The sequence below is a fragment of the Erpetoichthys calabaricus genome, chromosome 18 (genome assembly GCF_900747795.2).
Source record: "Erpetoichthys calabaricus chromosome 18, fErpCal1.3, whole genome shotgun sequence".
NCBI lineage: Eukaryota > Metazoa > Chordata > Cladistia > Polypteriformes > Polypteridae > Erpetoichthys > Erpetoichthys calabaricus.
In genome coordinates, this window is record NC_041411.2 from 16,187,044 (window position 1) to 16,200,621 (window position 13,578).

Sequence of the window (13,578 nt, forward strand, 5' to 3'; positions counted from 1 at the left end):
CTATCATGGATTGCAGAGTTGCAAGTACAAAATGAGATTACAATTACTGAGGATGGAACACAACACATAATTACGAAATTTAGAACTTATTGGTTCTTATATGGGGCGGCACGGTGGCGCAGTGGTAGTGCTGCTGCCTCGCAGTTAGGAGACCCGGGTTCGCTTCCTGGGTCCTCCCTGCATGAAGTTTGCATGTTCTCCCCGTGTCTGCGTGGGTTTCCTCCCACAGTCCAATGACATGCAGGTTAAGTGGATTTGTGATTCTAAATTGTCCCTAGTGTGTGCTTGGTGTGTGAGTGTGTTTGTGTGTGTCCTGCGGTGGGTTGGCACCCTGCCCGGGATTGGTTCCTGCCTTGTGCCCTGTGTTGGCTGGGATTGGCTCCAGCAGACCTCTGCGACCCTGTGTTCGGATTCAGCGGGTTGGAAAATGGATGGATGGATGGTTCTTATATGTAGGCTGTGTGATGGAACACTATTCAACACTGATACCTTACAGCTTAAGGGAGCTGGGTTCACTTCCCAGGCTGATCACAATCAGTGAGTGTGTTGTGTGTCTATACACAAGGCCAGAATTAGGAGAGTAATCTGGTCAAGGCAGATACCTAGTTTCATTAAAAAAAAACAAAAACAAAAAAACAGTGTGGTGAACATTACTTTTAAAAGTAACTGTTGCATTATTCAATACTTACAAAAAAGTAACTAAATGTGTTATATATTATAAAATTTAATGTGTTACAAACTACGCTTTACTTGTTACCTTTTTTTTTCTTTTGTTCGAAAAACTGCACATTTGACTGGTCAGCATTTGTTATTAAATCCTAATACCAATGTTGTGTTCTGACCTTTGAGTCAGTTTTGTAAGCAGGAGAAATGTCATCAGGACAAAACCTTTTCTCCACATCAACAATTTAAAAAAGAAGAGTAATTTCCATTTGAAACTAAACTTTAGCTTATTGCTTAATGAGTTGATTTTTCAGATATGCATAATTGCCTCCCGGTTACATCTTTGCACTCTTGTACACAAATGTATAGTATTTTGTATGAAAGCCTACAATGAAGCAGAGGTGCAGGCCAAATAAAACAAAAAAAAAACACGAGCAAAGAAAAAACAGAGAAAAAAAAAACTACAAACCTTCTCTGTAGCAGGGAGAGACTCCGCTTTTGTCCCAGTCAAATTAGAAATCATGTGTGCATAATACAGTTGTTTGTATATTTCATCATTTGGAGGACTGGCAGGTTAAGTAACTTGTCAGCTTGTCAGGAAAGGGAGTGTAATAGCAACCTTATGGATTCCTAATCTATGGCCTTGGCTTCACTGCCAAAACCTAATACTCTGTATTTAAAGTATCTATCTATCTATCTATTTATCTATCTAAAGTACTGGAATGCCTGAAACTTTAATACTGTAGATATTGGCAATTAGTAGTTAACAAGAACTGTGCATAATTTTATAAGTAGTTGTTTTGTCTGCTGTATTGTCACCATTATGTTAAAAAAAACAATTTTCATTGTTGAACATTGTTTTATTAATTAACCATGTCACAAGAATTTGAGTAGTTACACCTATATACCTGCTGATGAATCCATGATGGAACAAACATTACAAAACTTTACCCATCCTTCTACACCATACTGCACAACCACAGCTGGCTACACAAGTTCCCTTAACTATTAAAAAATATTACATAAAACTGTGGTGCTGTGTCTTCATCAAACACTAAGCACAAGATAATGCAATAATACAATGTCCTTTTAAATTTAGAAACACCCCAACCCCAGCCACTCAGCTGGTGAGTGGAGTCTATAGATGCCTTGTTATAGTAAAATTAAGAAAAATGCTGTGAAAATACTATCCTGACAGCAATAAGTTTCTACCTATGCATGTGTGAAACAAAAACCCAAATCTCAAGTGCATATAATCACTCAGTGGAAATGTCCGTTAACTTTGGCTTCTTGTGTTCCATTTTTTCTTGCCTTTTCATTACTCACTTGAACATCATTCATAAGCATAGTAACTTTTAAAAAGAATATTTTTCAGCTTTGGAAGATATAGACACTAGTAGGGAAGATCAAATAGGGTTCTGATATTATATCTAAATAATTTTTTGGGGGTAGAATATGATTTTTACAGCTGCTGAACATTACTGGGGAACTTAAACTAGTACATCAATTGTTTATTGTAGGATGACAAAGTAACATCAGAACATAACATTTTATAAATGAAAACATTTTCATTCTATAAAATAACATACTGAACAGTTGCTGTTTCCAGATTTTGAAGCCACCATCTAGACATTCAATTACAATTAAACATACATATTATTCTACAATTAGAACCTAATTGGATAAAAAGTAAGAGTGAATATTTCATCAACAATGTAGTTTACATGTTTCTGCTGCAAACAGAATTAGTTGTACTAAAATGCACCACATTTGTATTCTACAAAATTGAAAAAGGCTTTACTGCATTTTTCTGCCAAAATAAGAACACAATTCTTCTGTGAAATGTGAATGTAAATTCCGATTAACAATGTGCTATTTCCAACTAAACCATTTCTTATATATAATCACCAAGAACTAGTGCGTGTGTTTTTCTTTATATAACCTGGTTTCAATATAATGGTTAATCAGTCATTTTACTAGTGATTAAGAACAAAAGTAACATTTGTCATTCTTTATATGAAGTTTAAAAAAATCAATCTAATTTCTTGCATGATATCAAAGTAAGTCTCATTACCCTTAACCCACTTTCCAAATTAGCACTCTGAAGTGGAAAGTAATATATAAAATTGCTCAGCAAAAACTGTCAACTATTTAAAAAAAATCTTAATCTACCAATGTAACACAATTAATAATCTTGAAAGCAAGTATTATTTCCTTTTTTATGTAAACCTGCACTTTATTTGTAAAAATGCTTATATATAATCAATTTTGAACACATACTTGCCAAATTCCAAATGTTCAATGGTACTCCAACTTTTCTGTCAAATATAATATTATCTAGACACTTTTTACATGAATTCTCTCACCCATGATACATGTACAGCACTTTCTAAAAAGGCACTTGTGTTCTGAAAGCTATAAAAATGTTGTTGTGCCAGTAATGATAGCTCAATAAACACATTATTTCAGTGATATGCCACTGTAGCAAGACCAGAAAAATCCAGAATAAAAAAAAAAAAGTCCTAAAAATTAGGCTCTTTTTTGTCCTTTTTCTTCTTGGAAGGTCAAACGTATCCCCATACCACTAACAGAATTACTTACCATACCCAGTAAGCCTTAAAATATATTTAAACATTGCACCAGTCAACTAAGCAGCACATGTGCTTAAGTACCTTGTAGAATTCAGACCAGTCGTTCAAAATAAAGCTACAAGTAAAAACCACAAAAAGGAGAATAAGTCTCTTGTTGTGTTCCAGATCAGATTCTGTTTTTAAATGCTGTGAAGTCAGCTCCTTTTTGCACCTCTGGAAACTGTTTAAACTAAGGCCGTACCTGTAATGACAGGTTATTTTTATTAAAGCAAGTTCCAGCATGGTGGCCAGGATCTGTTATTAGATCTGTCTTTAGTAAAGTATAGTAACTTAAACTGGAATTTCAAGAAACCAACTAATAAGACCACATTCTTTATAACTAAGCATTTGCTAATTACGTTTCCTGTACTTTATCCATGCTGTAAAATCAAACTTCCATTTTCGGCACTTATCCTCAACCTCGCAGCTGTTTTCTGATTAGATTTGTGCAAAAGTTAGTAATGTGTCTTTTAAAAAAAAAACAGAAATGAAAGTATTTCAGTCACACTGACTTTCATGTAAGGCTTTTTTTGGGGGGGGGGGGGAAATGGCAGTCAACCTTAAAGCTTTACAATTCCTGAAAAAAACTGAGGCCATCTACAGTGATCAGACCTTATATATGTTGGTTGAATTTTGGGGATATTTTTTCCTTCATAGAAAACATATTCCACACTCCCCGGACACAGAATATGAAACTGTCATCAGGCGGAAACAAACCAACTGTACCATGAGGTAACACTTGAGTTCCTTCTCATCATAGTTTCTCCCTCACTTTTGTAAGAGACCACCATCACAGAGCTGGAAGAGAAGTCTCCAAGTTATTGCTTTGGAAAGAAAATGAGGTGAAAGTTTTTTTTTGTTTTTGTTTTTTTTTTTTTAAGGCATCTGAATGTTTTTTCCCCAGAGCCCTAACATCAAGCCTTGTAGTCCAGTTCTGCATTCATTTTTGTGTACATTTCATAAATGGCATCAATTGTGGCTGTATAGTTCACCAAGAACTGGCGGATTTTCTCTATGCACTCCTCCTCTTTGACGTCCCGTCCTTTAGACAGAGCTTTCAGGAAGTCAGATTTGTAGGGAGCGGCGTAAAGAGCTGTCTGTAACGAGATGAGTAAAAAGTGAGAAAGGGATTGGGAAAAAATTAAGATCAGTAAAAAGTCACAGAAAGAAATGAAAAACAGAAAAAAAGTGGCTCTTTTAGAAGGAAAATATGAAAGTCTTCATACCAAGATGAAGAGCAGGAAAAAAATTAAGTTTTGCAAAGAGGATTTTCAAATATATATAAGCAATTTATGTTCAATGAAGAGTGTTACATAAAGATAAATCAAACTCACATGGAAGATTTTCTGGATCAGCCAGCTATGGTACTTTTTCAGTGCAATCTCATAAGCTTTAGTGGCATTTACTCGAATAAGATTAGGGTTTGCATCATCACGTTCTCCATCAGCAATACTTTGTAGCAAAACTTGGATGAACTTAAGGCCTCTGGCAGAAAACAAAAATAAATTACACAAAGATTCCCAAATTCAGAGATTCATGCATTTTTGGAACAAACTTAAATTCCACTTTGTTAGGTATTCATAGAGTAAAAAGTTTCGAATAGTAAGCGATTAGCAGCACAATCATTAATCATTCCATTAATATACTAAAATCACTTTCTTCAGTTTCAAGGTTTTAGTGAGCTACAGATTATCCCAGGAGAATCTGGTGAAAGATAGGAACCAATCATAAGAAGGCTACTTCTTCACTGATTAACATACACATGCACACTCTCATTCTAGGCTAATTTAGTGTCACCAGTTAACACTATATACACAATATATGGGAGGAAACCATGGTACCCAGTTAAAAACACATGTAGATAAAGGAAGAACAAGCAAACCTCTGGCACAGTGCGACTATTTGAGGGGTCAAACTGAAAAAATACCAAAGAAGAAATCTAATGCATCCTGTATGTATGTAAAAGGAAATTATATTGTATTCCCACTTTCTTTCCCTAACCCAAGTTCATCCTGCACATCAGTAAAATTGCACTGCAGGTAACACTACAAAACTCAGCACATAAAATTCTGGTTTGTGTTTTCTGCAAACTAACATCTTCATGAACACTGAAGAAAGAATTGGAATATAAGATTAAGAGACACCATTACCTTAGCTGCTTTCCTATTTACAGTGTTATCTTGCTGAATCAGTGCCTAATTTACACTTTATGGAATACAATTTCGTTGACAGGAAAACACCAATTTTCAGGGACTATTTGGTGACGACATTTAATCCAGGCAGCAAGCTTGTACAACAGTACATACAAGAGAAAATTATCTAGTCAGACAGTTTCTCTCATAGCTAAAAGAAAGATATGCACCATTTAAATAACCCAACTGGAAAACATAATAAATGTGTTAAACGTATCCTGAGAAAACTAGTTCTATATGCAAAAAAAAAACAAAAAAAAACAAACAAACATTAGGAGGATGATATTTGTCCTTTCCACCATGTCATTTTTTCCCTTTCCTTGATAGATTTCAATTGAAGGAAATAAGATGTGTCAGTCAATTTAAGGCACAATGAGTCATTTCATTTTGTAAATCCCTTTATCTTATTCATAAAATGAGATTAAGAAACTTCAATATAAACAACAGTTGTAAGAAAACCATAGCTAGATAAAAGTGTCAAAGGGTATAGTTCTAGTTTACCCTGCTTCTCCTTACCACATATTCACTCACCTTTTCAGCCACATAAGTGCTAATGTTGCCCCTACTTTTGGCCACTCTGACCCATACATCTCTTTCTCTGCTTCCAGAATCTGCTGAAGAGTTTTAAACCTGGTGGGGTTTGTATCGTAAACAGCTTTGATTTTCTATAATAAAAATAATTATGAATAAATCACATCATCAATTGTTTACATGTAGACAGCATGAGGCAAAACTGGAAATACTTACAGTAATATTTCCACTAATGTCAGCTTTGATTGGAGAAAATACCTTTGAACCCAAGCAATCTAAACAGAGAAATTCAACAGTAAGCACAATGAAAACGTGAAATGCCATAATTCAGGTTCTGATGTAGGCAAATCAACAAATGTGGACATTTGTGGGAAATCAAAACTTATCATACAGTGTCATAATAAGTGGCCATTCAATTAGGTACACTTGCCTTTCTTATCTAACTAACTGCTCAAGTAAAAGCAAAATCAATTTAACATATCTACTATTTAAAACAGACAGGCATGAAACACTGGATCTACTTGTGTGCAAGTCAGGGAGAGAAGCGCAAAAACAAAAGATTAACAAACTTTGAACTTGCATAGTTGTGGATAACAAAAGCAATGGCATGAGTGTATCTGAAACTGCAGTAATGACAAAGTGACCCAAATGACTTCTACTCCAATGAGTGGGGGAAAAAAGATGTAATTGCAGTGAAATAGGGAACACAAACGCTGGATAGTGGATGACTGAAAAAACACCTGTTGATTCATGTTGGTTGAGAGGATGCACTTTAAGTGCATTCTATGTGATCTCTGATCAATTAATGTATGTATGTATGTATGTATGCATATGAAGATAGATGGCTAATTTCTCTATACAGAGGTGTAGAAAAATATATTTAAAGAGAAAGGTAATTAGTACAACTATATTTGAGGGTTATACAAGATATGTCCTTCTGGATAAAGAAACTGTTTATCTTTGAATTAATATCTCATCACAGAGGTTCTCAAATACCACCAGTACCATCTAGTGTGTCAGCTCTGTGGACAGAGAAAAGATTCTTTTAATACTAGCAAAAGGGAGCTTGTTGTATGAGCCTGAGTAAACTCACTGTTTCCAGTTGTCTAGCTCACTTAATGGCATATGCATTTTCTGAATGCTCTCTTTCTTTCTCATAGTTGCTTTTGTATTCTGTTCCCTTTGCACTGCACATTCTATGTGCTTTGTCCCACCCAGACCACTGAGAGTTATGCCAATCTAATCTGCTTCCTGAGGTCAGCAGTGATTTTCTTTATTTACACCATTAAAAATCATAATCTTAAATAGTTGGGTAATGAAAATGAAATGTGCCAGATAGGTTCTCTATCCATCTTCTTCAAATTTCTGAGTCTGACTTTTCCTCTAGTCATAGAAACACCAATCCCAATTATCAACAGCAAGACAGAGATAAACCAAGAAAGGATGTCAGGTGATCACATTCTGTTATTCACATTATGATGTTGAAACACTTGAAATATTATTTACTTTGCAGTGAAACAGTTTGAAATGTTTTTGTCTATTCATCTACTTTATTTCCCTTTATGAAAAACAATTTGACATAAAATAGCCTTGAAAAAATAATCTAAACTCTAGTATTATTTTGCCATTTTTGTTAATTTAACAGAAACTGCAAACAGAATAAACAAAATTATTACAAAATCTCAAACTATTACCCAAAGCAACCTATGTATTATAATATCATTTATTTTCAAGACCTGGGTGAAAACATTAGTGCTGGTCTGAAAGCTCAGGTCAGAAAGAAGATATTACTTAAAAGCAACTTTAGTTATATACATAATTGAACATTTGTACAAAACCACCATACAGAGACGTGCTAAAATACTGAAAGGAGGGTGCAATCCAATACCATGGCCAGCAGCCACACTCCATATTTTGTGAAAGTACATTTAAGATAGAAATTAAATTATGCATGTGGCAGGTTAGCTGCAGCTTGACACAGACACACAGACAAAAGATGACCCTGCTCACAGCAAATAATTGCATCTACTAAATGAAAGTCTGATTATGTATCGAATATCACCTCCTGCTTTGTGTGTGCGTTTTTTTTTTTTTTGGTCTTTGCCAAACATAAATGAATGGAAATTTCCAACATGCAACAAGCCTTTCAGCCTTGTAGTCGGGAAATAAAATAGAGTGTGGCCCTTGTTCTACCTTTTTTTTAACCTTTCTAAGGCATGTGTTGTCTTTTAGCTCATTAGTTTTTTCTTAAACAATTCCAAATCAGGAGATTAATAGTTAAGTTTTGCCGTATGCACAGATGTGAAGGGCCCACCTTTCTAAGTTAAGGAATAATACAAATCTGCTGAGGGACATACACATTTTCAATTCTAAGCTACACTTTATCTGGTATGTCAAAGTTACTGTAATTTATTGTATTTTAGGAGACACAAAGGCCAAACAAGGCAGCCATTGAGACAAAACAAACCAGATCAGCCAGCTTGCCCAAAACAGAGTTGGCCTGAGAAGACATCCTCCATTTCTGGAGTATGCTTTTTCCCCTGAAATTGTTAATTTTTACTCGGGTTTTCTTAAGGGACAGAAATAGGAATTTTTTAGAGCTGGGGAAGGGGGTTGTTCTGGGTACCTGCATTTCCTCCCACTGGTTCATTAGTGATCTAATTTGGCCTTGTGTAAGTGATTGTGAGTGCATTAGTCAAGTTCTATGATGGGCTTGCTTCCAGTCCAGGATTGGTACTTGTCTTGTCCCTAACATTGGGGTTGCTCCTGTACACCATTGATTGGAACATAAATGTTAAAAAAAAAATGATGGATGGATGAGTGTTCATTGACATCCTATGATAGATTTGTTTGTAATTACTTGTAATGCCTCCAATGTACAACATGTAATGACCCTCTAATGGAGAGAGCTGGGTTGGACTAGTTATGTGTAGTATTCCTAGTTTTATTAATCATACAAAACTTTATATTCAGGGCGCTGTAACAGACAGGCACCATATCCATCAAGCTCCTGACTCATACTAGGTGATACCAAGATAGACTCCAGACCCCTGCGTCCCCTAAACTAGACTAAGCACATTTGGGAAATTTATTTTAATTTACATTCATGTTCTTTAAATTGAGTAATCAGAAGCAATACGTTTTTCATTCATTATTTTTATCCTTTTAACAAAATTTCCATTACCTCTCCATGGTCTTTAACATGTGCCAAAATAAAAACTTCCATCTATTCATTTTCAGACTTGAATAACCCATTCCAGAATTGCAAAGGGTCAGGGCAGAAGCAGGAGATAACCTTGGATAGAGCATCAGTCCATTTCTGGACACACACATGCATACTGTAAATACATAATGACTCATACTAGAACAGTTTCAAGTTTAAATGGCTATTATTTAAAGAAAAACCTGAACCGATTTTTGCCCTGCTGAAACTCTGAAAACCCAGTCACAGCACAAATGTAGGCAAATTGGCTTTGCAATACAGTTACTAATGTATAATAATGACAGTTTGTGAAATGTCAAAAGTATTATGTTGACTATAGTTTGGAATCTACTGTAACTAGGGGGGGACAAAAATCAAGGATTATGCCAACACACCCCTTATCATGAATGTACTAGCAGTACAGGTCAAATTGGTAATAGGCTTATTGTGCTCCAAAAATACTGTAAGTTTACCAATAAAGATGAGACCCTTTGATTAGAGGGTTACAATCTGTGATTCCACCCTCATCATAAAAACTTCATAAACCAAGGGAGAAAACAAAACCCTTGGATTGCCATTCACAGTATTTGTTTCAAATAATACATATTTTTGCTTTCTCTTTTATTTGGACGTGTTCTTCCAATTTCTGCCTTATACTTATATGTTTTATCTTAAACCCTTGCCAACTATTTACTAAACTTCTTGAGGCACCATGTAACCAGGCGTCACCTCTATTTCCATTCAGAGTACTAAAATCAGATAGCACTGAGAAATGGCAACTATATGTTATAAAACGTCCCCTCATCATAATTTTTAAATTGAGTTAATTTGCCTTTCTATAGTGTATTTATTTATTCTGCCTACACTATACACAAAAAGAATCCAATCGCAGTACAGGTCTGAAATTTTTTAGGTCAAGTCAGTCAGAGTATCAGAGAGTCAGTAGTGAGGAATGAAATAATCAATTTGTATTAACTGGACAATGACTTTATCTCCTAGACAAGTCTAATCTACTTATTTGTTATATAACAGATAAAATGTTGGAACCCTGTGTCAATGATTTATTCTAGATTGTATTATGTAAGTTTGAGAATGTAATGTTATCATTTTAATCTTCCATAAAATCAAATGCATCACAACAGATTTACATTTGTGTATCTTAAGTTCAAGTCCTTGATGCACAATAATTATACAGACAAACACTGTTTCCAGCGCTATCTGGAACTCAAATGACAGGGGTCTATTTTTATTTAAAATCCACCCCAATTTTTTTCTTTAGGCAGTTCACACTATAAAAGATAATCACTATCTATGCCAGGGGTAGGCAAAGTCAGTCCTGGAGGGCTGCAGGTTTTTCTTCCAACCCAGTTGCTTAATTAGAAAACAATCCTTGCCAATAAATTAATTTCATGGCTTGTCAGTGCTTTAATTCTGCCATGTCAGGTCATTCTCATCTCCTAAATTATTTTTTCTTTTTAAGGATATCATCCAAATGATTTGAAGTCCAAAACGGATGAGTAATTCTCAGTTCTTCACTTTTTCTCTTCTTTCCTTCCAAATATTTAATTAAACCAAATAATGTTTGATAAATACACACAGGTGTAAATGGAAACAAGCTAAATTTAGTATGATGGTTTCATTTATCATTGTCATCTTATTGCTAATAAGGAGCAATTAAAAAATGAGACTATAGCTGGTTTAAGACTAACATAAGCAATAAGGGTTCAAAATCTTATCATATCAGACGACTAAAATGAAGCAGAAGTGTTACTTGAGCAATCGGTGCTTCTTATTAAGCAATTGGGTTGGAACAAAAACCTGCAGCCCTCCAGGAACGACTTTGCCCACCCCTGATCTAAGCCATATTAAAAGACTCTAGCTTTGCAGACATTAGTAACCTATTGTACAAACAAAAATGCCCTCAGACATACCAAGTGCACAAGTCAGTGGAAACAACTTTACATGAGACCAATGATTGCAAAGAAAGCTTAATAGCTAAGCATACGTAATGTCTCAGGTGTCCCTGCTGCACTATATATTAGTATACTAGTTGCACTACCCATCTAAAACAGGTTGAAATCCAAGTAATCAACACAGCGTTAATGTTTGCAGTACACCAAGCAATGCATGTCTCTGTTATATGCCATTAGGAAAGGGATTCACCATCTATTAAAATGACAAATGCAATGAAATTTTATTACTAAAAATGATTGTGATGCTCCATCATTTGCAATGACAGAGACATAGCAACTGGACGGACACACAAACGCCCTTTTCTTCAGAAGGACTAGACACACAATCCCAGCTTGTGCCCTATCCATTGATAATTCATGAACGATATTAATTTTAAGTAATGTCCCCCATACAGAATTAACTAATATTTCATAATTCTAACAACTAGTATTTCGGGTCACTGGTCTCCTACTATAGAGCTCACTGACCACAGTATTGCAGCATCATATAACCTCAGAGACCACAGTAATAAACAATATCCTAAATATTGTACTTACAAATAATCTTGTTGTTCTCTTGTCTACACTGGCAAAGACCATTGTAAATGATACCTCATGGAACTTGCATACATAGTGTAACTGGTGATGCACTGCACCGTCTCAAGTGTGGCACTGCACACAGTGCTGCAGATTACTGTCTGAAGAATTACTACACAAACTACTTAACTGTAGTATTTTAAATGACTTATCCTAGAGCTTGCTGACCACAATATTATACAGTAAGTGCTTCATTACAGACTATTGATCACGTTAACACAAATTTAGATGGCATACACATACATTATAAGTTCGCAAATCACAGGCGTAACATATAAAAGTCTTGTAAAGTTCACGAAAAACAGTATTAAAGGGTTTACTATCATCAGTAATCACAAGTCTCACCTGGCGCAAGAAAAACCAGTGATGTTTCCCATAATGTTGATAATGACCACTTTTCCCGTACATTCTCAGCAAACTCCACAATTTCGCACAAATCTAAGAGACTACTTACAGAAATTTCTGTCCATTCCTCAACCTGCTCGGGGACCGCGGCACTAAAGATGATGTCGTTTACGAGTGATAGATAACCTGTCCAAGGTTAGTTCACCAAACAGTCGTACGTGTAAATTCGGTGATCTGCCTAGCTCTAGGTGACGCCCTGCTCTACCTCGCTCATTGATCTTCCATTATAGCATATGTCCAGTTACAGTCAATGGCAGCTATTCTTGCCAAAGTTTCTCATCTTACAGAGCTTCGACACAAGCACACTTTTCAAGATACAGACCCGAAGCACGGCCTCCCATTACCAGACACTAAGATTACCCTTCACCTTACCGAAGAAAGGCGGCAGGTAGGATACCGCCTCAAGAAACGACCGCGTGTCCACCTGCTTGTCAGCCGGCAGCTGCTTAAACTGGTGCTCCATTAGCAGAGCCATCGTTAGCTTGAAAAAGGTTGCTTTCCACTTCAGCAGTGAACGAGAGACGAATAAGAAATTAGTGTCAAACTGGGAAACAGCGAACCCGGAACCGCGAGGAAAGCTCCTCACGCGCAAGTAGCGAATGAAAGAAGAGGAAGGCGTCCTGACGCAATGGTACGCGCGTCCAATGGAGAATCAAGCTGGGATGGAAGAAAGCTGGCCAATAACAACGCATGAAGTTCCCACCTAGTTTGGAAGGGCGGGGCAGTTTAAAGAACCCGCTTCTTGTGCTTTCATCCGCAAACCAAGATGCTAGGGCGTTCGTTCCTAAGGACCGTATGTTTTAACATGGGTGTGTTCTGATATATGTCTTATACATATAAGTATATTATGTTGGGATACTACTACATAATAAGACATTTTTATGGCTGTTTTTTTTTTTGCATACCACCAATACTGCACATTTGTTAAATAGTTAGCAAAGGACGTCCAGTGCTTCCCAGCACAAAAAAAAACGACGGATCTGAATTGACCACTTCTGTGGTTGAAATAAATATAATAGTGAAAGTTGCTGTGTTCGTGCAATTATGTTCATTTAAAAATTACTTAATAAGAATGATTTTAAAAATTGATATACCTTTTTTTTAATGATATGGGAGCTTAGCAGTGGTTAGTTTTCTTTCAGCTGCAAGTGCCTAGATTCAGAATACGGCCTTTTCACCGTCTGTGCAGAGTTGTCCTATCATCGGAGTCTTTGTGGGTTTCCTTAGACCACTCAGATTTCCGTTTGCAGGCTGTCTTAAAATTGGTCCCCTTCTGAGATGTTTGTTCTATTGGTCTGGTTCTTCTTAGCATCCAGTCTTACTAGATAGGCTCAGGTGCCCCATGAACCCATTTTGGAATGACCAGGTTTAAGGAATCCATCCATCCATTCACTTATTTTTTTAGG

At 36.0% G+C, this 13,578-nt stretch overlaps 1 protein-coding gene across 1 annotated transcript; it reads right to left on the reverse strand.

The window, feature by feature from the left end:
* Positions 1-3,832: 3,832 nt before the first annotated feature.
* gltpa (glycolipid transfer protein a) lies at positions 3,833-12,779 on the reverse strand. The gene is made up of 5 exons (XM_028825089.2): positions 12,545-12,779; positions 6,233-6,291; positions 6,017-6,150; positions 4,628-4,778; positions 3,833-4,390 (listed from the first exon to the last, which is right to left on the reverse strand). Exons 1-5 carry the CDS (start codon positions 12,645-12,647, stop codon positions 4,208-4,210), a joined length of 630 nt encoding a protein of 209 aa, XP_028680922.1. The 5' UTR covers positions 12,648-12,779; the 3' UTR covers positions 3,833-4,207.
* Between the last annotated feature and the right edge of the window lie 799 nt (positions 12,780-13,578).